Genomic DNA, 27,218 nt, shown 5'->3' on the forward strand with positions numbered 1-27,218 from the left:
TAGGCTACTTCGCAAATGTGTATTTTACAACATTTTTTTGTACGATCATATTTTTTTTAATTTCAAATACAATATAGGCCTATTTTGCATTAATATTTGGAACAATATTATTCCAAAGCTTCGCAGAACTGTAACTAATGATAACTAAGTAACAATAATGGGTCTGTAACTGTAATGGGTCTGTTTCAGTATAGTTTTATGTTATGAAGAATAATTTCCTCAGCAACAAGCTTCAGTGTGGGAATTCTAACTTTCAAGGCCTGACAACAATAGCTGTAAATACAACAAAAACACGATCGTAAAAAGAATCTATTTGTAAACATTTAACCTACAGAACACACAACCTCAACTGAACAGCTGGCTAGACCAATTGAAGACGGCTGGTTTAACCTTGCTGTCGTGTTGTACTGTATACTCTCAGTACCTTCTTCGCTACACCAAGGGATTAGCTGTCACTAGTTCTAAGTCCCCCTTGTGCCGTATATAAAAAAAATATTTTATACAAGACAGCTCCTTCTATGACCTTGGTACTAGGACTAATCCCCATTTCAGTTTGGTTGATAGGCTTTCCCCTCTACTCACACTCTTTACCATCCGTGAAGGGGAAGATGCTACTGTCTGTCTTACTAACGTTCGACTAATTGGCTTTGAACTTAATGAAAATCCTTATTATTGAAAATGTTTACCGGTAATCTATATTTCGAAAATCTATACTAAGCGTTTTTATTTCATTTTATTGTTGTTTATATCAACTGGCACATTAAAAAGCTACTGACAGCAGAAGATAAATGTTTTCTCCACCGCTAGTTGCTACTCTAAGCATACACAACGGGACAATCTGCACTGTGTCGCTCCACCCTGACTTCATATTACAAACTAACATTCCTTAATTTAATTAATTATTAGTTGGAAATATTGTAAGAACGACACTAAAATATACTGAAACATGTAATCATCAAACATCTGTGCCACTGTATTTTATATTCACTTATAGGCTACACTTTATTGAATATTTTATTTTTTGGTGTGTACAGCTTGTGGGTGCAGGTATAAGAAATAACAGCTACCGATCTGTTACTGACGGACACAGGGCAAGTAGAAGGGGAAAGAAATGCCTTCGCAACCTCTCAACTTGCATGAAATGTCGTTTAGGTGTAAGGTCCAACCGCCTTCTATCCTCGGAAAAGACCAGCGTACTGGATTTGACAGGAGACTAATTGAGGAGCATAGTAACAAAGTTAGACAACTCCATTTTTTCGATTTCGAGATATCGATTGTTTCTCATAGAATTTTCTATGCTGAATTCGATTCTGAAACTGTTTAGGTTAAAAAACGAACAGAACACAGGGAAAATAGCTCTTAATTCTGCGCTTTATAATCAAAATGTAGGCAACTCCACTGTGGCTTGGTTTCAAATTAGGACAATTCCTTCAGTAGCCAATGAGAAGCCCACATTCGCACCACTTTTTCCCCATCACGCTTCGCGAATCCAACATGGCTGATTGTTTATAGAATTGGCTTGTGGATGAATAAGACGTACTGTTTTACGTATTTTTTTTTAATTATCCAATTTAATAAACCCTATTTCACCCTGAGGTATATTAGGGTTATAGTTGGCATCAAAATACATATTTTATAACCAATAAACAAAATTGTGGTCAAGGTTACAATTTACATGAATTGTGTAGAAGAATGCACCTTAATGAAAGAATGGATCCCATTAAAGATTAATGAGATGTTTAAACTTAAATTACGATCTGAATATTAATTTTAATCACATTTTGAGACTGAAAAATGTTTCCATGACCCATGAGAATGTTAAAAATAAATCTACATATAACGGCGACATTGGTTTCCAAGGATCTAGTTTTTCGCCTCTCCTGTAAAAAAAAGCACCAAGCTCCTCGATTGGACCCCGGGGCCATTGGCGTCAGTGGCCTTTTTTTTTCGCAAAGAGCGCGTTCTTTCAGTACCCTAATGGTAACGATTTGGTTGGTAATTCCACAACAGCAGCTTCTGGATGATCAACTGGCGCGTGTTCACAGACCTCATCAACAATAAAAGAGCTTGCCATGAATTTTGTCAAAAAGGTTTGGATAGATTCTGATTTAATAATAGAAGATTGCAGTTTTCACTTTCTGAGTGATGAAGTAGTCCAGCGAATTGTAATGAATATTACAGTTAGTTGTTTCAAGGTCTTAGAGTTCAAAAAATCAATATTTACTACGAAAGATGAGTTTTGTAATGTGACTTTATCCACTTCGATTATGTTTTTATTTTAGTAGGTTATTTTACGACGCTGTATCAACATCTAGGTTATTTAGCGTCTGAATGAGATGAAGGTGATAATGCCGGTGAAATGAGTCCGAGGTCCAACACCGAAAGTTACCCAGCATTTGTTCATATTGGGTTGAAGGAAAACCCGGAAAAAAAACTCAGCCAGGTAACTTGCCCCGACCGGGAATCGAACCCAGGCCACCTGGTTTCGCGCCTAGACGCGCTAACCGTTACTCCACAGGTGTGAACCTTCGATTATGTAATGTGGACTTTACATCCCTAATAAAATGTTGCAAACACATTCCTTATGCAACTAGTTAGGTAATGATACTTCTATTACGAAATTGGTTAGGTAATGATACTGCTATCACCTGAACTGGTTGCGTAATGTGAACCACGCATTAAATAAAATAAAATGGAATTCATATTATTTATTATAAACATTAACAATAATATGTTCACAACTTGTTATAATAATCCTGCAGCTGACGATGACAATAGTTGAAATATTCGTACTTTTCCCCATTATTATCTTCGATTTTTTTATAATCCATTTGATACCTTACGCGGGATTTCGGTAGTACCAAGCCTAGTACATACAATCACGAAGCTCAATACGTAGGGAATATGCATCCAGTGACAGTTGAACTTTAGTTGCTAGCCATTAGAATCCCTACTGTCGCCTCTTCACAGACAATGCGAAATAGTACCGGCGCAGTCTATTGTTCCTAGTAGGCTAATCTCAGTTGTTAACCACATGGAGCGCTGTATCGCGAGAAATGCAAAAAATCACCTCATACTACACAAGATGGGAAACTGTTTCCTAAGAACGTAATAGCCTACCAGGGTAAATATATAATAGGATGCGAAACTGACAGTTTCCCGTAACACATGCTAGAGGCGCTAATGTAGAAATTGATATTTTTGCTACCTGTTGAGTGGAGGAAAACTTATTACATCTAGCAGCGCACCGAGTAGCGAAAATAAAAATTAATTACTCCATGCATTTAGCAGCGCACCTGGTGACGAAAATGTTAAACTGTGCAGAAAGTATTCCCTCCCACCCTCATCGATATTTCAAAAGTAACCCAATTTAAAATAAAACATTTACATTTTTATTCCTCACAGCATCTTCCACTGAAAATTCTTACCAGAGCCAACAGGAAGATAAAAGAGACGATCTATTTTACACTACCCAATTAAAATATAACAAGACAGAGACAGAAAATAAAGCAAAAGGTTAGATAATTGGGATTGTATTCTTTGAGTATTTAGTGTACAGCGCAATAAAAAAAGTCTGCAAAAACTACTTAGATAGTTCAATTTATTATATTACTACTACTTTACAATACATTCCACAACACTATTTTTACAACGTCCATAAACATCACTGTTTAACATACACTGCTTATACACACGTAGTATCAGTCGCAGGGTCAGCGAAGTGGGGGAAATCACGTGACAGTTACTTAACAGAGTCCTTCTTTTTAAATTATTTTAAACAGTTGTATAATATTATGTAGAAGCCCAATTTCTAACAGCAAATGATTTCAGGAAATAGCTAAGACTGGCGAGCCGAAGCCTTTACAGAGAGGTCAGCAGAAACGGGGCATCTCGTATGTAGTCTATCTAACGCAACTGAGTCTCTACTTCATGAAACTGCGTCTTTTATAGTTTAAAGTAAAACATGGAAGTGAAGTTTTCTTAATTTGGGTACCTGAAGGAGGTGAGGCATGAAGAAAGGAAGTGGAGTAGACAGTATCTGAACCTGGACGTCCAAGTATAGACACAAAGGCGCACAGCAGTAGAAGTCAGAAATGTGAAGAGGAAATTCAAATTCAATATAAAAATTAAAATTCAAATTTAAGTGGGAAAATAAATATTTTTTTTTACACAAAATAGCGAGGCAAATAATTTGGTGGCCAATCTGTTATGCAACAGATTCATAATTTGCAGAAAATACGATATTCATAAGTCAGGTCCTGCTACACAGAGAGATGGAGTTAACGTAAGTTAATAGTACATTATGCAACGAGCCTATAATGGTTGTAATTAAGACGTGAGTATGTTTATGAAACTCGCTTGCGCTCGTTTCATAAACATACTCGCATCTTAATTACCATTATAGTCAAGTTTCATACGACTTTTTATGCTCGACCATATTTCTAACTTGAAATTATTCAGAAGTATTCATTTTATTCTTATGTGACTGAAGAGCGGAAGTGACCTTGTGCATAGCTTGTAAATTGTGAGCTGTGCTCAGACGCGAAAGTATTGATTTTTTCCGAGGAACAGATGTCCACATTGACCTTCATATAATCTAGAGAGTAAACTAAATATTAATATTGATATAACATTGAAATTAAATTAGACATTGAAAAACGAGATGACAAATTGAATTTATTTGAATATTATTTACAATTAACGCTAATTATTATAGTAACAGAACATAACCTTCTGCGACAGTATTGGATTTCCAGCCTCCGTGACGTTTCGCTAATTGTCTTTCGATTGAATATCCGAGAATAATCAATACTTGCTGTTTTATAACGGTACAATCATTACAACGGAGATTTCTCATTGGCTGAACAACTGAATTATAATGAATAGGTGTACTTTAATGAGGTGCATTAAAGGGCTACTGCCAGGTGTATAATTACTACATTTCGGCATGGTCGAGCATAAAATTTATTATGAATTATTACGCTATTGGTTTACATTAATTTGTTACCTAAATAAATTGAAATAATGTTTAAGTTCAGTGACAGAACTAGCACTTTTGTTTCGCATTATCAAATCATTAGTATATTTTAATTGTTGACGGGATAAACGTGTCAACTCTCACTATAAGTAATGAATAAAGAATTTATTATTTCATCGATTCAATTTAATTTTATATGAGTACATAATGTGTACCTAGGGTTATTAATTGTAAGTTAATGGAAGTCATGGTTGGATCCAACCAACCAGAAGGAGTGTGTTCATTGTCTCTGTTAATTATTATCGACGGACTTTAGTATGACCAATATAACATAAGAACTCCCAATTGAGTGGTTCCTCGATAATAATTGAATATGAGTTGAGACAATGAGCATACTCTTTCTGATTGGCTGCATTCAACCATGACTTCCAATAACACACGAGTACAATATTATTAACCAATCTAAGTCTATCATACGTACTACAAGTATAATACAAATAAATTGGTTGGATGAAATAGTAAATACCTCACTATGTGTAATGTCTGGACTCAGAGTCCCTTAATAATGAGAATTGAGACGTTGCATGATCTCTTTCTGATACCATCAACAATTAAAATACGGGAAAACAAATCTCCTATGAGAAGCAGAACTATAGGAGTATATATTGTACATACAGATATTAAACAAATTTTATACATGATTTTATAATATAATTCATTATATATAATGAATAAAAATTACTATTACAGATTTCTTATCACTGAGGAATAAGGAAAACCTGTTAACTTCTATTTACTAGAAGCAAAGTCGTTGTAGTTGCTTACCAAGCTGTGCATTAAAGTAGGCCATGTCTGGTTTCATTGACGCAATTTTTCTCTTAGATATTACAGAAGGGTTCTAAAATGGAGTGGTCAACTGCGACAATAGCGACACGATGCTGAACTACGCGATATCCGATCTGAAGTTCTGTACTTCCTGGAACGCAATCGTCTTGTACTTTATATTATATATTACAGTTTTTCGGGTTATTTACAAGAAGTCGTCGCTGAACGATTCACATTATTTCCAGGTTAGTTGAATCAACTCAGTGAACGATATAAATCTTTAAAATACTAGGTGTCTCTCTCCCTTGTTACTTGTGAGCCATCCCAAACCCCGACCTCCACCTCTAAGAGCGCCGGTCCTTATATACCCGTCAGTCAAGGCCTTCTGACAAATAAAAGCAATTGACAATAGATATCTCAGTCATGACAACCTCATAAAATATTCTATCAATTGAATAATTGATCTTGCTACGTACAACATAATTATATTATATTATTACCCATTTCAGCGAGCACTGACGACCACTGCAAAATACGATAATTTGGTCCAGGAAGCATTGTCTTTTGGCACAAGGGTGATTTATGTAACATGTTTCTAAATCATTAGTCCTTTAAATACCGGTACATTCTTTAATAAATCACTGAAAAACAAATGTAAATATAGGAAGTGGAGTGAGTACGAAATTATTATTATTTTTTGGCGCATCATTTTTACGTAAATAACGAAAAATAAAAAGGGATTATTAGAAAGTACGTACACTGCGTTTGTCAAATGCGCATCACCATGCTTTCGAAAAGGCACTTTTAAGTGCCCGACACCCCGCTTTTTTTCATCATGTGCTACAAGTCAGATCATCATCGGGGCTTGCAGCCCCGACACCCCGCTTTTTTCATCATGTGCTACAAGTCAGATCATCATCGGGGCTTGCAGCCCCGATACCCCGCTTTTTTCATCATGTGCTACAAGTCAGATCATCATCGGGGCTTGCAGCCCCGATACCCCGCTTTTTTCATCATGTGCTATATGTCGGATCATCATCGGGGCTTGCAGCTCCGATACCCCGCTTTTTTCATCATGTGCTACACGTCAGATCATCATCGGGGCTTGCAGCCCCGATACCCCGCTTTTTTCATCATGTGCTACATGTCGGATCATCATCGGGGCTTGCAGCCCCGATACCCCGCTTTCTACGTCATGTGTTACACGTCGGATCATCATCGGGGCTTGCAGCCCCGATACCCCGCTTTTTACATCATCTGCTACACATCGGATCATCATCAGGGCTTGGAGCCCCGATACCCTGCTTTTTACATCATGTGCTACACGTCGGATCATCATCGAGGCTTGTAGCCCCGATACCCCGCTTTTTACATCATGTGCTACACGTAGGATCATCATCAGGGCTTGCAGCCCCAATACCCCGCTTGCTACGTGCAAAACAATTATATTATATTATTACCCATTTCAGCGAGTACTGACGACCACTGCAAAATACGATAATTTGGTCCAGGGAGCATTCTCTTATGGTACAAGGATGATTTATGTAACATATTTCTAAATGCTACGTACAACATTATTTTATTATATTATTATTACCCATTTCAGCGAGTACTGACGACCACTGCAAAATACGACAGTTTGGTCCAGGGAGCATTCTCTTTTGGCACAAGGATGATTTATGTAACATATTTCTAAATGCTACGTACAACATAATTATATTATATTATATTATTACCCATTTCAGCGAGTACTGACGACCACTGCAAAATACGATAATTTGGTCCAGGGAGCATTCTCTTTTGGCACAAGGATGATTTATGTAACATGTTTCTAAATTATTAGTCTTTTAAATACCGGTACATTCTTTAATAAATCACTGAAAAACAAATGTGAATACATAGGATGTGGAGTGAGTACGAAATTATTATTATTTTTTATTTTTTGGCGCATCATTTTTACGTAAATAACGAAAAATAAAAACTAACATGCCACATAACATTATTTTAAGAAATACAAGAAACAAGCATGAACAATATTCACCATTCTTAATGATCGGGGGATAGAAAAAAAACCGTATGGAATAGAAATTACATACAAATGTGCGTGTAATAAACAATAAGCAAACCATCTTCGATTAATAATTCCAAAACAACGTGAATATAGCGTGGATTGTACAGGAAAATAATTTCTTATAAGTTGCTCCCAATGTGCATCATTGTTAACTTATGAAAACAAATGAAAATTAACATGGCATATAAACACTATTTGAAGAAAGATAGGAGATATTAAGTAATATTCATCGTTCTTAATGATCTTCGGATGGAAAATAACAATGAAATATGTATAAAATAGAAATTACATACAGGTGAGCATATAAAAACAGTAAGTAGAATTATTTATTTGATTAATAAGCTTAAATTACTCCAGGTTTAGTGTGTTGTGTAACAATAGACAATGGAATCGTTCACAGAAGTGAACTATAAATGATGTGAATCGTTCAGTGCATCCATCTTGTTGTGTAACAATACCCTAGAAGTGAACTATAAACGATGTGAATCGTTCAGCGACGACTTCTTACAAATAACCAGTTTTTCGTAAAGAAAAAAATTAACAAGTTAAGAAGATGGAACTAATCAGCAGCGCGCCGGAACTGAACGAAATCAAACGGAAGTGCCTCATTAAGCTGATGACTTTGACTCTCCTTACATCAGCGATGATCTTGAATCACGTAATTACTACTCTCCTCGATAATTATCGGTCGCGTTTCCTTTGTTCGCCGATGCCAATGCGTTGTGCGGCCTGACATGAGAATTAGCTGCAAATTGGCCGCCAATCTCTGTGATTGGCTGAGTGGGACGTTCCTAGCTGCCGCTCATTTCGTTACACAATTTCCCGTCCTGCAAGGCCTTGTGGGTAATGAAGTGACAACTGAAACGACGGGGCTTGGGCTCGATCCCAGACTTTTTTCTTGCGGCACATGAATCGCAAGAGTTTTGTTACATGCAGTAATTTAGAAAATACGATCAATAAAGTTCAGCTGAAACCCGAATATCATATCCCTTAAGCCAGGCTGTTTAAACATCTGTGATGTGGCTCGAACACAAGACTCTGCTTAACGGACATTAAAATAAATGAGTAAACTAAATAAGTAAATAAAATCAACACATCGTGACAATCTGTTCTATATTCTACGGATGTCTGTACCACCACCATCACTATCATTAATAATAATAATAATAATAATAATAATAATAATAATAATAATAATAATAATACGAAATATTTCAAGGAAATTCTTTGTCTCATTTACCTTCCTGTACAGTCTACACATGAACATTCAGTGTGTATTTCTGATCTTGAAATATCGACGATTTGAAATTAACAAGAAAACGAGGAAAGAAACTTCAGAGGTAATGTAAATTGTTGATAGACTTCAGTGACAATATTGTCTATCAGTGAAATTTTGTGTGGAAAATGTAGGAAAAATGCCTAATGGAAATAAAAAATTCCGGATGGCATTCTGGGAATACAATTATCAGGTAACTACCATACACACAAGACTTGACACACATTAATAAAATTGAAGGTTAAATTGCAGACAATATGACATAATATGAAACAAACTGATGAGTGGTCGGAAGTTTGAACATGTATTCAAAGAAATACAGAATGTTTTCGAGGTGGTGTTACAAAATTTCAGGGATGATGGCGAAGGGCACAAGTATCAATTTGAGATAAGGAACCCTGGTCCGGAAATGACCGTGTCGAAAGTTACAAGCAAAAATAGTTGTGTGGAAATGAAATAATTTTATTCCTCTGTACACCTTATTTATGTGTATTTATCTGTACATCTTACACATACTGTATTCATCTGACGTTGTTTACGTTGTCTACTTGCAATATTCCATTAAGTGCGCTGTCTGAGGGATGGGGACAGGAAACTACACTAAAGCAATGCAGATAGCGTAATGTGTAACGGACATGGTCGGTCCTGATATGCACGTCTGTAGACAGCAGTGTATGTGTACAAGTTGCAGTGTCCAGTCGATCAGTCCTAGTGAAATGGAGGAGTACACGAGAGCGGAATAAGCAGACCTGATTTTCTAATACGGATGAGCCAATGGGAACAGTAGACAAGCTCACAGATTGTATTGGGACAAGTAACCACGTAGGAGACATCCGGCCCATACCATCTTTCCACGACTGTTCCAAAAGTTGAGGGAGGTAGGGCACGTGGTGCGAAATTACAATTCCATTTCCACACAACTATTTTTGCTTATAACTTTCGACTCAGTCATTTCCGGACCATGGTTCGTTATCTCAAATTGATACTTGTGCCCTTCGCCATCATCCCTGAAAATTTGTAACACCACCTCAGAAACACCCTGTATAGTGACGGTTGCGATTCTAGTGTCGTGCGGTTTTCTCTATTCATTCATAATATGAAGTAAAGATTAAAAACAAAATGCAATAAAAGAACTGTAAAAACAAAATCGTCATAGCTAAAAACTAACCATTTTCATTTATGCGTTCCCAGACATCAATTAGCACGTGCTGCGTAGGACACAATATTGGGTAGAAGCCTCGTATTTATCAAAACTCACCTCGTTACAATTTGATGCGCTTCTTTCATTGCATTTGCTAATGCGAGTTCATTCAAATGTGTAAACGTTATCTACATGGAGGGTGATTAGTTAGCACAGGGTTCTTCAAAAGTCAGATCTGACTTCAATTGCTCACTTTTTTCTACAAAATCTTTCAAATTCCGGCACTGACTTGTTACACAAGAAATCAACATGACTAGTTTGCTTCCGATTCTTCTGGTGCTCTGCTATCAGTAGGCACTTAAGTTAAAATAATGCAATGCAATTTAAAATACTGCTTCCAGAAAGATGGTAGAGGTTGTCTAGCTATCCAGTTTATTTCGTAATCTCGTGTCACTTATAATATGTCACCTATTTTTCGTAATTAGTTTTTTGGTCATCAAAAAAATTTGGTCATGTTTTTTGTCACTGAGAAGATTTTGTCACCGAAGATATTTCGTCATCATATACATTCTGTGATCATTTTTTATATTGAGGGGATTTCGTAACCAAAATAATGCAAAAAATTACTTTTAGGCTGTTTTCATTATGAATCCAAAACCATCATTGTATAATGCTCTGTATTAACATGGAGTTTGAAGTTTCATACATTCAGCCTGTTTTAAAGAGTTTCAACCAAAATTTCCACTGAAGTTGTGACACGTAGGTATTCAAGGATGTTATTCCCTGTTCTATAGGCTTCATACCTGTCGACAATTCGTGCAATTCTGTTATCTAAGGACGGGTATTTCTTCTTTTTTCTGGGTGGAGACTGACCTGCTTCTAATTTCTCAATGTCCTGATGTATCCTTGCAGTCTCCATCTATAGCAACTGAAGGCCATGGTAAACGCAGGGATGTGCTTTGCCCATTAAAGTAATGAGACGTCTACGCCACGCTTCGCAAGTATTTGTTGTTCTGGGCAGGTTTTCCCTGGTACTACTGTAATAATTCCATGTACAGTAGCACCCCGGTTATCCGTCATCCTATTAACCGATTGTTGGATTATCCGTCTTTATTGTGCAGGAAACGTATTGAGTACTGAACAATACATTAGTAACTTACGTATTTTTTTTTTATAGAGAGTGATATTAAAAACCTTTGCCCTTACATATTATGACCTACTGTTCGAGTGACATGTTTAATTTCTCTCAATAATGTCTTCCAGAAGTGCCGAAAGAATAGATGTTGTGCTGAGTATCGAAGAGAAGTGCATATCATTGAGTGGTTTGAAAAAGACGAACTGTTGTTCATCTCGCATCGGAATATGATATTGCAGTTAAACTGTGCGAGATTTCATAAAAAAACAAGGATAAAGTGTATTAATTACTTAAATCTATAACATGAGACCTATACTTTTTGTATCTTTCCACGGAAATCCATCATAGAAGTTTCCTTGACCCTTAGAAACCCGTCATTGACATTAATTCATTCATAGTGTTGTCACTACAAACCCAGCATTTGCCAATCTTTTCTGTTTTCTGCCTTCCTCTTAGTCTCCGCATATGATCTATATAACTTAATGTCTTCAATTATTTGATATCTTCTTCTGCCCTGAAATCTTTTTCCGTTCACCATCCCTTCCAGTGATTCCTTCAGTAGCCAGTTTCTTCTCAGTCAGTGATCCACTCAATTCCCTTTTCTCTTCTTGATAAGTTTCAGCATTAGTCTTTCTTCACCCACTCTTTCCAACAGAGCTATTAGGTCTATACTTAAAACTTCTGATCCACTATCTAATGTGTTAAAACACATGACCACGGAGAAAATTACGAAACTGTATTATGAAACACTTAATTTATGAAAGACTTCTATGGTACTGATTATCCGATTTTTTCGATTAACCGTTCAGACCACACCCTTCGTTACCACGGATAATAGAGGTTCTACTGTATTTGGAGGGAACATGGGCTGCTGTCTACCTCTGCCACGTCTACGACCCATGGCATGATTATCATCAAAGTAATCGAAGATTGGGGTTAGCTCATCCATAAAATTTTATGTAGGTATCAGCAAGGGAAGCGACACGAAGGGAAGAAAAATTGTGGTGGCGAATAGTGATGAGGAAATTAAATTGGTGACAAAACATGGTGGTGACAAAAGTGAATCGGTGACAAAAAGTAATATGTGACGAAATCACCGGTGACGAAAATTCCGGTTGTCCGTTGAATATTTTGTCAGTTGAATTGGAATCTGTGGGAAATCCCACACACGACGGCCAGGTTGAAGTACACACTGAAGCCCTCCATTAATGTCCTCCTGCGTCCACAGTTGGTTTTATTTCGTCAACTTTGACACTTTAATAGCCGCCTTCTCATGGTTTTAATAATTGCTATTGGTTTAACAGCGGTTCAGCTCAAGGCTAGTGGCGCCATATATAATATGAGTGCTGGTGTTTCTGACTTATTACAATTTAGTCTTACTAAGCACCATGCAGACGCTACGTTGTGCAACACTGGCAGCCATCGTGCTGGTAGTGGGTGTAGATGTCGCCCTGGTAAGTTCTTGGACAATTGTTAGTCCTAGTTAAAGATAGAGGAGACAGGGCTTCATAGAGTTTGTCTTTAATGAAACAACTGCCATCACATTAGATGGTGTTCATAAAAAGCATTTCTAAGGGAGGAGTATAGAGAAAATGAATTTTTCTACATTTTTTAGTTACAGCTTTCATTTTTGGCTCACATATGTGCTTAAGGAAACTAATAAAGTTACCAAAATTTGACTTTCATCTTACACTTACTTTTTTCAGTTATTCAAGTTTTTTAAAGGTGACAAATTTTCAAAATTCTACTAATACAAATTTAATTCAATCACTCTGAATATATATTTTTATGTAGCATTACTGCTTTGATAAAAGAGAACTATGCATTCATTTTTAAATCATCCTAGATTACAGAGAAGGAAATAAGTAGTTGTGAAATAACTTCATTTTTTAAATTATTTTCTTTATGTCACGTACATTTTTTTCTTTTTAAAGTTGGAAAGTTAAAAATTAATGCACAGAGTTGTTAAGTGTGGTGTAGTGAATATCAGAAAAAAACATATTCTTAGCTACAAAATTGGCTTTAGTGATTTAGATGAAGAGAGATGCACAATATATTATAGGGGAGAAAAACGACTTCAAAGTTGACACTTCAAGAGCGCGTACCTTCACAGACATTTAATTATGACGTCATTAGGAGGGTTTCCAATCGTCTTACACACTTGAAACTTTGGTAATGTGCAGAGTAGGGTATCACAAACCATATACAGAGATAAAGAAAAATCCGTTTTTTATATATATTTGGATGAAGAAAAAATGATGCTAAACCTGATCAGTAAGAGGAAAAGGAATTGGCTGGGTCACTGGTTGAAAAGAAACTGCCTACTGAAGGATGCACTGGAAGGAATGGTGAACGGGAGAAGAGTTCGGGGTAGAAGAAGATATCAGATGATAGACGACATTAAGATATATGAATCATATGCGGAGACAAAGAGGAAGGCAGAAAATAGGAAATACTGGAGAATGCTGGATTTGCAGTGAAAGACCTGCCCTTGGGCAGAACACTATGAATGAATGAATTAATATATTTTATCTATAGGCCTCCCTTATATAAAGATGCGGTTTGTAGCTCAAGAATTAAGACAAATCAAAGAGGCCAGCATAATTTTTGCGCAGTAGGTTTACTATGACAAATAAAATCTTGTCCAAATGCCAAATAGTATCGCTTTTATGTTTGCTGAATTACTTAATAGGCTAGTAAGAATTGATAAATTTGTAAAATCTTGCTATCGATCTCTGAGCGCGGGAAGAAGCAAATGTTCATTGTTCAGAAAATATGTGAACTAGACTTTCTCCATTGTTGATGATGAAAGAGGAGGTGACAACGTTTCAAAAATTAACTTCCTCCTATGAAAATAAACTAGAACTAAAAATTGTCTATAATTTGGAAAAAAAAAAACTGAATCAGATACGTGTATGCTAACATGAAGTGATTCTATTATTTTGAAATGCTGAATCCGTTCTCGAAGTGGGTACCTTAGGCTATAAGTTACATTCGGAATATGTTCATGTGCGTAACTAAATAAAGGAACTATACAAATATCGGATTATGTCCGAAGAAACTTGACTAGTGGTCCAATGCGAATGTGTTTCTGTGCCCAGGGTTTCAGCGGTCGAGCCTTCGAGAGGGCTAAGGAAGTGGACGCCAAATGCAGGGCGGAGCATCAGGTTGAAATCGGTGAGTGGTCTGCAGCTATCGATGTAGAGGAATAAACAAATCCTCAGCATCTCTGAGGACCTTACATTTTATGAACATTGGAAATAAAGGAATGGAAACGAAAGATTAACTGAGAATGTCGAAATTGGCGTGTTAAAATTTGAAGCAGGTTTCGTGTTGACAAATAGAAAATAAATGAATAATTTATAAATTGATTTAAAATATAGCTTATAACAACAGTAAGGATGTGAAAATTTATGGTAGGAAGCATCCCGAATGTATTAAGCAGCAACAACAATTTATTATAGAAGTTGTAGGGGAGAAGTGGGTACAGTGAGACAGGAAGAACAGTGTGACATCTTTTATTAGATGGTAAATTTTGATGTTGAAATGTTTGTAACAGTGGAGTTGTATGTTGCATGAGCAAAGTAACAGTATTTTCATACTCGATTTGATTCTAGTTATAAAGGTGAGTGATGAAAAAATAAATCGTAATTTTTCACTCTAGAAGTAAAATTTTGGCTTGTGTTTAATGAAGGTTATATTGGATATACAAATTAAATAGAAATATGAATGTTTTGTTACCTAATACTATGGCATTTGACGTTACGTTTGGCAAAGTTTCGTCTTTCTTGTTTTGATTTTGAAGTGAAGGTGCCATTTTTAAACGAACTATGCGTAAAGGGAACGTGAGACATGCCATTGAAGGGTACACTGAGACGTCTCACTGTTCCCATTTACCAATGATTTGCAAAAGTAAACTGTAATTATATTACATTTACCAATAACTAACATTAAAAATGAACATACTAGTAACCAATTTAGGAACTATAGCTTAAAATAATGGATATATTACATTTTAATGGTTTCTTAAATAAAAAATTATTCACAACATTTAAGAAAATATTAAAAAATAATAAAGAATTAAATTAAATTCTTATAATTATAAGCTTTGTTGTCACCAAAAATCCATTTTATTTTTTCGCAAAAGTTTGAAAGGTCATGGAAAATTCACTTTTCAAAATGTTCCAGATGTTTAAATGGTTTCGAAGTCAGACATCAAAATGAATTTAAATAAGCCTACACAACATGGCAAGATAAAGAGACAGCAAGTTTTCCTTTCTTTTGAAATAAATGTAAATCATTTCAATGTCCGTTAATAGACACTGTGGTGTCTCACTGTACCCTCCTGAATGGGAACAGTGAGACATTTGCATTTTTTGAAAAACACATATTGTATATTATGTCATTTATATATTAACATTTTTGTTTATGTATTATTGTACTCCATGTTTTAATGTATATTTCTATTGCACTTGATTTTAAAACACTTGAAATTTCACTTGCATACATATGTCTTAATATTTTGTGTCTCACTGTACCCACTATTCCCTTATATAATTTTGAGAACCATCCATAGAAGGATATTGTCGGAAAGAACCAGCAAAGATGGTGAGACCATTTTTTTTTGTTATATTTTAGTGCAGATGTTGACAATGATAATGTACCATTTGCAAGAGGAGCAGTCCAGATAGTAATGTTAACATCCTCTTATTCTACAAATCTTCCGTCTTACCAAACATTGTTTCTATGGGTGAATTTGAGAGAGAGCTGAAATGCATGAAAAAGTCAACAAGTTATTGAAGTGGTAGAAAAAACAATCCAATTAAGAACACTACCACCTGTAGCATCTATAATAATGAACCTAACATACCCTTAATTACCAATACTCTAAATAACACATCAACATGCTTGAAATATTTATATCATCTTTTTCTAGGATATTTTGAAAAATTTATCAAGGCTGAAATCGACAATATAGAACCAGAACACAAGTACAAGGTAAGATTTCATCATTTTACATTTATTAGCAAAGTCTTTTTCTAAAATTTCCTTAGCGTTTGAATGTACATTACCTGTTCTATTTTGATAATACAACCGATTTAATAGACGGTACGACATATTAACCGAAAAGTAACTGAAATATATCTTTATTGCACGGTTTTAAGAAACACGTCCTTTGCCGTAGCGCTGTGATCTAGGGCATCATGAGTTACTGAATGCGCGTTGGTTCGAATCCTCGCTGGGAAGAAATTTTCGTGATGAATTTGGAGAGCTACGATAGGTAAAGAAATTCGGTTTCGGAAACCAGCTATAACGCTGGGGGAATCATAGTGCTAACCACACGACACCTTCGTTCTGGTTGGATGATCGTTCACCTCTGTTGAGGCATGTGGACGTGATTCTACCGTTTCCCTACCTTCGAATTAACGTCATTCTGTCATATCTCCATTCGTCGATCGTCGCTAGTAAAGGGACGAGTTCGAAACCTGGATACTCAGCGAACGTTGTGTGGGTGGGAATGCAGTGCTGTCTCCCTCATAACATTACATCTACCTTCCTTGTGGCCTTTTAAGATTTTTATTCATATATGAGTGATTATTGGTTACAAAGATATTAATTCGACAATGTTATTTTTCCTTTCAGTGCTTCATAAAATGTGCTATGGTGGAACTTCTGGCTGTAAGTAATATCCCTGTTAATTGTAGATGTTACGATCTGAACGTAATGCAATCTTTTAATTCAGTATAATACGCAAGCTTCAACGAAACAAGCAGTTAGATGGTTACATTATATTATTATCACACACGTCCTCATCTTGTCCATAATTCGCATGACTGTAGATCTAGTTAATTATCGCGTAATACTTTAATAAGATTATTTCGCGAATAATATTAAGTTAACAATTAACAAAAACAAGATAATATAATTATATTACTACTGTATTAAATAAGTTATTTAAATCGCCAACTTAATATACAAGATGAACCGTAATGAATACTTCAAAGAATAACCTGAAATTATTGGCATTAGTTACGTTCGCTATGTATTTTATTAATTGGAATGGCCTTGGCCTCCTGCAATATGAAATTCATGGGTAAACATTTGACAATAGCTGTAGAAATTACGATTAGTGAATCAGCAAAATTAAACAAATATTTGAGGTTATAACATTTTATTTTGAACTATATACTTTCATTTAGTGACCTATCGGTAAAATGAGACACTCTGATATTTCAATAAGACTATTTCGCGAATATATTAATAAATAATTTACAACATACAGAAACGGATTATATTATAAATTAAAATATTTAATAGACTACTTTTGCTAGCACGGCAATATCACGGCCCACTGTATCGTTAAGGAAACAATGAAAGTATTTAACATCCGAACATCAGGTGCGATAAGATATTAAACAAACGCGCATCAGGTGCGACAAGGCTGTTCCGATAAAATTGCAATTGATAGTTGGGATTGACTCATTGAAACTCAATAGATTCTTACACTCCATTGGTACATGAGCGAAATAGTCAGTGTAATGATAATTGTTAGCTGACATAGAGTTCATAACAAACCTACTCCACACGCAGTGTTTTACGATATTATGTAAAATAAGAAATCACTACTTACCAACTTCCGTTTATTTCAGCTCAACGATCACGGCGAATTTAACATAGACGAAGAGTTGGAAAACGTGCCGCCAGAGATTCTGGAAGAAGGTCATCGCATTGTTAAGTTCTGCAGTACTACAGGTAGGCACTATTACTAGGCACATGTTATTTCAGTAAACTGCAAGTCCTCGTAGCTCAATCCTTGACTGTCTCTGAGCGGAACTGTACTCCAGCCACATGTTTTCTGCCTACATCGCGATTTATCTTGCGTTCCGCTAATTCTTCGCCATCATATTGTTATCTACTAGAATCTTAAAATTATTAAATAATTTTGAAGTTTTTTTTTTAATGAATGCACTATAATAACTATAATTTTCGTGATCAGTGACTTAAGATTTAAACATCACTCGCAAAATCATTACATCCAATTGCAATGATAAGACTGAACTGTTTGTAGCGAGAATTTGAATTTCATTTTACATACGTATAACCAGTTAACAAACTGGGACGTTGAGAAGATAACATTATCCGTGTGTTAATAGCAATTAGCATATTCGTATTAGAAAAGTGAAGAATTTGTACTATTTTGTTATGGTCCTATTCAGGTTGTCAACAATGAGTGCAAATTAGTAATAGTATATTTACTTAACGCGATTTTGTACACAGAACGATTAAAATAATAATAATAATAATAATAATAATAATAATAATAATAATAATAATAATAATTCAAAGATATGAGATGGCAGAATTCAATATTACAAAAAAAAACAGTTCACTTCTGTTCTTAAATTACACACACACACACGCACGCACGCACGCACACACACAAAAATGGACACAAATTGTTATATGTTTCACATTACTTTTGATGGATATTTTGCTGAAGTTAACTTCAATTCTGTATTGTGTCACGCAATTTTGTTTTCGGCGTTGATATGGATTCTGAAAACTTTGGATCTGATGATATCTGAGGAGTTTCAGTCTTGGAAATACATAGTTTTGACAAGTAAATGTAAATTCCTTTATATGTGTAAAATGTATGGCAAAAGTGGATCATTTTCATAGTCTTACAGCACAAGAATCACCAATTACTTAAACAACAAAACTTGGAAATGTCATGTTTTAGGGACTACACATATCACTTTGAACATTACACTTGTAGCCATATTTTCCAGCAATTATATTCGACGTGTTATATCTAAATTTAAGCACTTGTCTCTACTTCCAATCCAAAGGGAACGGCGAAGACACCAGACGGGTCCACTAGCCATACGGCCATCCCCAGGTTTAGATAGATGAACAGTCATCTTCTGTTAAAACCGCTTGAGTAATGGAACCGCTTTGTCCTAACCCGGGCTATAATAGAATCACGTCACAAATAGTACCTTCTCATCGATCGATGGAATCACCAAAGAGTCTCTGAAATTGAGACAACTCATCCTGCCCGAGGTTTTTCCGTGGGTTTCCTAAGGCGCTAAGATAAATGTAACAATGGGCCACGGACCTGCATCCTCTCCCCCGTAACGTTTCCAAAATTTAAAAAAAATACAAATTTTCGACGTAGATGCCCGGCTCAGCTTTCATATATTTCCCTGTTACAAGAGCGAGGTTACTCCAAATGTCACTGGACCTTTCAATGCGCAGACTCACAACTCCCGACGTTTCTTTTCCGATACTACAGTCAGCTCCTCTAACGCCCTCCCCCTTCCCCCGAATGTGGTACCCAATAGGTTACGTCCATTTTTTACTTTTTCGCCTTCAAAATTTTCTAGAGCTCCTTCAGTGGAGCTGCGAAACTCGGAGTGAGACAAATGGTCATCAGGCTTGGAGCTCACATATTCAGTTTTTCTCAGCTCCGATCTCCCTTGCAAGGACGCGTTTTCACGTACCTTCTAATGTTTCTCCTCTCATTCAATTTCAATGCAGTATTATGTATCCCACGCCTCTAACAAACGGTTGAAGAATTACATGTTTTGTTCAAAGAATTTGAGTTTAAAATAAAATATATTAGGCTAAGTTTTGATCGTATCTCTATTGGAAGTGTGATGCTGACCACGGCACTGTCTTCTATAGTCGCGACTTTGTTATTCCCGGCGTGACTCCTCCTCTTTGCTTACGTCTTAGGAAGTCAAGGCTCTATAAAGTCTAGGTAGGTAGTATCGTTCGCCATTTTTGTTCTTTCGTTGCCGAGCTACCATACGAGGAATCTATTTGCCACACCGTTAAACATTATCATGTCGTAGCTCCTATGATAATAAATCAAACGCACTGTAATTCAGAAAATAATTGAGCGGCAAATAACGTCCTCGTGTGCTATCTGCGAACGCCAACGAAAGAGCCAAAATGGCGGGCGATTATATTAAGTATTTATCGAGCCTTAAGAAATGAATAACGTCTTCATAAGCGAATCACAAGACGCACACGTTTAAATGTAGCCGACCTGCAACGCGATTGGCTACCGGAAATTAGAGCGACGGGACTATAGTGCCGAGGTGAAGAAAGCACTGGAACTTAATTGTTGGCTATTACACGCTCAGCGGCACTTCCTTCTACTGTGTCGGTCTTAATTCTTTTAAGTTTTAAATTGCAGAAAAGTATTAAGACACGTAGGCAGAAGAATGATATAACAGAAATTAAATTGCTGCGATATATGATCCCTACAATCGCAGTTCTCGTGTAGACTTCAGTGGATTCAATTGTAAATCCCCACAGTCTTTTTCTTGTCTTTAATTGTATTAACCATAAAGCAATCGATCTGCTGTACCTCGGAAACTAAGATCAATTTATACTCAAATTATGTTAAGGGGAGACTGTACTTCCATATCTCACAATGTTAAATTCCTTAATTTTGGGTGCACTTTTCTCAGAAGTTATAAAAGAAACAAATGTAGACAAAATAAGGCATATGTAACATATCTCTATGTATACAACCGGTTAAACAAATTAAAAATTTCACTGAGAAGTTGGTAAAAGAAAATAAATTCATTGATAACATTTTTTTTTTTGCATTAAGAATGACTGCAAATTATTTTTTATTTTTGCTGAAGTTAGAAATAAACTTAATTTTTTAATCTACTGTGTAAAATGCCACCACATTGATATTGTATATTAATTTCAGCTTTCTGGGTACAATACTTTCTGAGAAAAGTGTACCAAAGTCACAAAAATAATAAAGTGCAGAAAAATGATGTCAAAGTTTCCATATCTTGCAATGTTAAATTCTTCAATTTTGGGTTATAAAAGATACAAATGTAGAAAAAATAGGGCATAATTATGTAACATACTTTTATGTATACAACCGACTAAATAAATTTAAAATTACACTGAGCGGTTGGCAAAAAAAAAAAAATTCATTGATAACATTTTTTGCATTAAGAATTATTACAATATTTTTGCTGAAGATATGGCTAAAACCAGACAATTAAAATAAATAAAATCACGTTATCATTTTACACATATTAAACTACCGAAAAACGATAAAAACCAGTATTTCATTTTTTTTTGTGAAAATTCGGTGTACAGACCGCAATAAAATTATCTGTGCAATATTCCTTCTTAACTGCGTACACAATTTAGAGAAAACGAAATAATGGGCGGCCTACGATTAGAGGGCGAAATAATAGAAGACGTCACAACAACACGGAATTGGAAGCCCACAGAGAATACTGACAATAAATTATCATTAGACCAAGCAAGGCTTTCAATGTGCTGCCGATGATGCTGGAAATTGAGTAGTGGTATGTAGTAATGTGAAGGGAAACAGAATCCTTCAGAGAAGTCAGTCTCCTTTTCAGCCCGTATGCGTATCAGAAGGTGTCGACTGACCAGAACTGCCTCTGTAATTAGATCTCACCTTCAGCTCTGCTTGTTGTCACTTTCAGTGGGCGCTGATCCGTGCGACACGGCCTACCAGATCCACAAGTGCTACCACAACGCTAACCCGGAGGTAAGGCGCTCTACTGCAGACGATAACAAGCTTTATAATCACTCGCACAATTACAAATCTCACTGCTGACGCATTCAAGGGATCTGTGTGTTGTAATATTGTACGTATGCTCTAAGCTTGAAATAATGTGCGTGTGATAGGCTGCAGTTGTGTGCAGATTGGCGTTAAAAGATATCTGACCTATGACCGGTTTTTCCAAGTATTGTTAGAAAATTTAACGACTGTTAAACTCTAAACAGTTTGTTAATTAATAAAATTGTATGTTTTCAACACCAGTTTGGTTTAACAGATTGTTAACAGTTTGTTAATTTTAAATGTAGGATTTCGGGCAGTTAACTCGTTTAACAGTTAGTTAAATATGGCCGATGTCTCCACAGCTGTTCGAATAGAAGTTGCGAAATTAATATTTTGTGTCTCTCTGTAGGGAATGTTTAGCATATGACTGGTAATATAACATTTAAAAAATACTTTGGACTGTTTAAATACATCAGTGTTATTTTATTTCTTTCGTATTTCGTGTCCATAATAGTAATGAGGGAATATAACCTTACTTCGTAATTATTATTCAGCACGTCACCTACAACTTTCATTTGTCAACTGTTTGTTTGTGGAGCGTGGCCTACTATAACAGCTTGTCATTTTATGCAAGTTTCATGACTCACTCTATAATATAGAATTTAAAGATTAATTTTAGCCAATCAAAAATTGTCTCACATTTGTAGAATCATTACCAACTGCTGTTGAGTAGTTAAAATAGTGCTAACAGACGTTATAGTTAAGTGTTGGTTATCTTAAAGAAAATTATGTTGAACAAATGGAAATACATTAACAAAGCTTTAAAAATAAACAGGCTGTTAATTTAACATTCGTTAAGCAAAATTAAACATTACTTGGACAAACTGGCCGCTAGAATTCCTAACCACGGGAGAAGTCAAAGCCAAAGATTATACAAATGGACAAACTTTAAAATACTTGCAATAGTTCTCAATAGTGACACTACTCTCACACAATCTTCTTTCATAGTTTTACATCAAAGGAAATTAACCACTGAACTCAACACTTACCTCTAAAGCAAATTAAAGAATTAGAAAGCATTCTAATGTCTTTCAAGCCAAAATAATATGACGTCACTGACTGATCTGTGATTGGTTAAAAGCCAAAGTCAATATACGCTATAAAATATAGTCCAGTGAATATTTAATTATAACTAACGTTTTTACAGATATTATGACAATTCAAATCAGTGCAATGTAATTAACCATTATGCTAGATTAAAGAAACCTACATTAATGTGTACTCGATGTTTTAACCTTCACCACGGCGTCGTAATGCAATAGGATGTTTCTTTGCTTGGATAGATAATAAAAAATACATTTCTGCAGCTGTAGAATGTTTAAATACATAAAATAATACACTCGAGACGACAACATACAATAAATTGTATTATATATTTATTTAAAATATTTATTTTTATGTGTTTTATGTTTGTCATTCATGTACGTAATTTACGAGCTCGTGTTTACGCGTAACTTAAAAGTTTTCAGGAAGTTCATTATTTCTTCCCTACAATAAACGGTGTGGTTAACGGAAAAGTACACACATTTTTTCTTAAATTTTTATAACCCGTTACTATTTTTATTTTTATTCAGGACAAACTTTAACGATGATATTCCAACTCTACTCCTATTCCTTTAATCAATAAATACAGAGTGGAGAACATTCTCAGCATTTGATGTGAAGGTTACAGACACTTCGTTGTTTTCATTAGGCTATTCATTGTATATCGCATTAATTTATTTAGGAAAAAGTTTGGATTCACACCAAGTGTGATGAGGCGGCAGGTTATCCGTGCTCAACCCTTCAATTAACAATTAAGCAATAACAGCTTCATTCTGGTAAATCATCACACTTAAACTACGACGCCCCAATACTAACTTGTACATGTTGACAACTGGAAAGCGCAACAACTGTTCAGCTGTAGCAAGTTTCAGTTCAGATTGATGCTATAGGTTCAGCCTATCACCGTGAGGATGCATAAGCAGTTCTGCAGTGAAGAAAATGCTTCATATTAAAAAAGATACAAACTTATTCTTATTCTTTCTGGTAATCCTTATTTGTGTTAGAAACTTGTCGCTTTCCTTGAATGTAAAGAGGCTGATGTATTTTTTGTTTTTATTTCAGCTGTACTCGCTTGCTTTGCATTACTGGGAAAACGCAACAAAACTGTAAGTACTAAAAATATCCATTTATTTAAAGAAAACAACGAAACATTGCACTCATGATCAAAGCGGCTTTGATACCAGAACTTTCGGCATGAAATCTATCCTAATTAGTCTATTTTTACTTTAACTATACTGCAGTGTGGAGGAAGTATAGACATAATATAAATTAAGTTTCCAAATTTCAACGCGAAACAAATCTTCCTGTTACAGAAAGAGCATTTCTGTTTGTGCATGGAATTAATATTGAATGAATTCATTAAAGTTCTGTGGCTACATTGTAACGTTATTTTGGTATTTAGAAAAATCGTTGTTGAAGCTAACCTTAGTTAAATAGAATTTTAGTAAGTCAGTTAATACTTTATTGCGTTAGAGTACTTTATTCCTTCTAATCTTTATATACTTTCTTCTAATCGTGTAATAGTCAATTAAATCCCACTCGAGTGTTGATTTTCTCTAGATAAATCAAAACCTCTAGTGAGATTACTGTTGATAATAAGCAAATACCAAAATAAAACTTTAGAAAAAAAATAGGCTATATCTCTAACAATAATGAGTTTGAATCATTCTGCTATGGATCCTATATCTCACAGTGCTTGAAGTCATGAGAAAGCAATCTTTGGTTTACAGGCAGAAGGGATGTGACAACTTGGAATATCTCTATGCAATTTACTCACCATGTACATTATTATATTGAGAACTTTACATTGCTTATTTTCAGATAGTGAGAGAAAATCTCACCATCACCACCATCATCACCATCACCAGAAGCATCACTATCACCATGACAACGACGACGAAAAGGCTGAAAACCTGATGAATTTTATCAAAGTTATTTCAATTCTTCCAGTTAGCCACGGTGAGTAAGCTAATATTTGGCAAACAACTAGGGGTTAACAGCTTAATTTCCATCGACCGCCGCCGCCGCCACCACACTAAGGATTCAGACGGCTAACGCATATTCTACAGATTTCTGTGACAACAATGTATTTACAGAAAACTCCTTCCGCAATGTATTCACATTAGAATAGTACATTATGCAACGAGCCTATAATGGTAGCAATTAAGACGCGAGTATGTTTATGAAACGAGCGCAAGCGAGTTTCATAATTATTCATATGTATTCATAAGTATTCATGTTATTCTTATCTGACTGGGGAGCGGACCTGACCTTGTGCAATATCTCGTAAATTGTGAGATGTGCGCAGACGCGAAAGTATTGATTTTTTTCCGAGAAACAAATGCCACTGACCTTGATATAATCTATAGAGTAAAATAGACATTAATCTTGATATAACCTTGAAATTGATTTAGACATTGAATTTATTTGAATATTATTTACAATTAACGCTAATTATTATAGTAACAGAACATAACCTTCTGCGACAGTATTGGATTTCCAGCCTCCGTTACGTTTCGCTAGTTGTCTTTCGACTGCATATGCGAGAATAATCGATACTTGCGCTTTCATATTGCTACAATGGTGTTTTCTGATTGGTGGAACACCTGAAGTTTAATGAATAGGGGTACTTTAGTGGTGTCCATTTAAGGGCTGCTACCAGGTGTATAATTACTACATTTCGGCATGGTCGAGGACAAAGAATCTAATGCGATGTTTGGTACAGCTGATGTTAAGAACGTCCTGGTTGCTGTTCATTCATAAAATTGTGACAGAAATGTCAGGGAAATGTTTTACTGTGTGTAAACGTATGTTATATGTACATTTGTTTGGTATGACTTGGTATACATTTTGACATGCTACTCTGCTGGCTGGTGACCGCGTGTTCTTGCCCTGTTGCAGCCTCCTGAAGCTCCGCTACTCTGCTGAAGCTCCAGTAATCGCCGGCGCCACATGGACTGTACACTAACACTATCGCACTAATAAAGCACTTATGGTAGGGAACTGGTCTGTTCTTTAATATACACACCGCTACTTTATGGCAGTTTTTTAGGAACCTTCCTCACCTCAGGTTAAAATCCAGCTCACTGATTACCGTGCCCCAATTATACAGGGACATCATTTTATTTTTACTTCAATTTTTATTGTACTTCACTCCCACCTCCTCTACTAATGAAGTTCAACCGTCCTCTACACAGATTCAAGACCGCATATACAGTCATAGTAGCCTTACGGTCATAGTAAACAGTACGTTTCAAAAATATGTTCGCGTTTTCCAGTGACGAAAGAGCTTTCAATATTGAATCATTTTCGCACAGGTACTGTCGTCCATTTGCCTACGTCGTATCCCGGTTTCCCCCACCTGCTTTTATTCGCCAGCTAGTGGCTGGGCTGTCTTAGCTCTTTTCTGAGAACATTAATTTCTGTTAGGAATTGGACGTCTACGTAATATTATACAACTGTTTAAAATAACTTAAATAAAAGGGCCTCGTTAAGTAATTAACTGTCAGGTGATTTCCTCCCTTTCTACGACCCTACGACGTAACCACTTGGACGGACAGTAGATAGCATGTCTGAGTAATTTCATCTTTTCAGATCGGGCAGAAGTGAAGATTGAATTTACAGTACGTAAGGTACTCTTTTATAGAGTAGGTACATAATTATTTCAACATGAGTTACTAGTACGAAGGACGAAACTGGTAATTGGGATTAGGTACAATAGTCTATAGTGCGATAATATGCACTAAAGAACTGAAGCCTGTATCGAAATAAACGGCCACCATTTTAAAAAATGTGTTTAAATATCCATATTTTTCAATTTAACTTCATTCTCTATATTGTACGCTAATGTGCTGTAGACAGTATAATATACACTGCATAATGAATACGTCCACATGGACAGCTCAGTTCGTGAGTAAAAACACTCATTGTTAATAGTGCACTGTAGTTTGATTAAACAAAAACCTAATGAAAATTATCAAACTCAAAATCGCGATATTTCCTAGTTTACGTAAATAGATTAACTACTTTTCTTCCCTCCTATACCTAGTAAAGTGATTTGTTTGTATATTACGCCAGTATCATCTAACTCCAGTCGTGTAAGGGGGTAGCAA

General features: G+C 35.7%; 2 protein-coding genes across 3 annotated transcripts in view; one reads left to right on the plus strand and one right to left on the minus strand.

The window, feature by feature from the left end:
- The window catches only part of frc (fringe connection), a 267,265-nt gene that overhangs the window by 140,790 nt on the left and 99,257 nt on the right, over nt 1-27,218 (minus strand). Inside the window, exon 1 of one of the 2 annotated variants that reach the window (XM_069846483.1) lies at nt 18,058-18,137. The exons of the other annotated variant lie outside the window; for it this stretch is intronic. The gene's annotated coding sequence lies outside the window, so the exon portion shown is untranslated. Of the gene's footprint in view, nt 1-18,057; nt 18,138-27,218 lie in introns of those variants that run through there. 2 annotated transcript variants of the gene reach the window in all.
- LOC138713938 (general odorant-binding protein 56d-like) lies at nt 12,779-26,109 on the plus strand. The gene is made up of 9 exons (XM_069846487.1): nt 12,779-12,880; nt 14,528-14,603; nt 16,363-16,424; nt 17,070-17,105; nt 18,077-18,179; nt 21,923-21,987; nt 24,169-24,212; nt 24,928-25,065; nt 26,008-26,109. Exons 1-8 carry the CDS (start codon nt 12,815-12,817, stop codon nt 24,929-24,931), a joined length of 456 nt encoding a protein of 151 aa, XP_069702588.1. The 5' UTR covers nt 12,779-12,814; the 3' UTR covers nt 24,932-25,065; nt 26,008-26,109.

Source organism: Periplaneta americana, chromosome 14, assembly GCF_040183065.1.
Source record: "Periplaneta americana isolate PAMFEO1 chromosome 14, P.americana_PAMFEO1_priV1, whole genome shotgun sequence".
NCBI lineage: Eukaryota > Metazoa > Arthropoda > Insecta > Blattodea > Blattidae > Periplaneta > Periplaneta americana.

Coding starts and splice junctions, on each gene's coding strand:
- LOC138713938 (XM_069846487.1), top strand. CDS start 12,815: ATGCAGACGCTACGTTGTGCAACACTGGCAGCCATCGTGCTGGTAGTG. Junction 18,180..21,922: donor TAAGTTCTGCAGTACTACAG/GTAGGCACTATT, acceptor TGTCACTTTCAG/TGGGCGCTGATCCGTGCGAC. Junction 21,988..24,168: donor ACCACAACGCTAACCCGGAG/GTAAGGCGCTCT, acceptor TTTTTATTTCAG/CTGTACTCGCTTGCTTTGCA.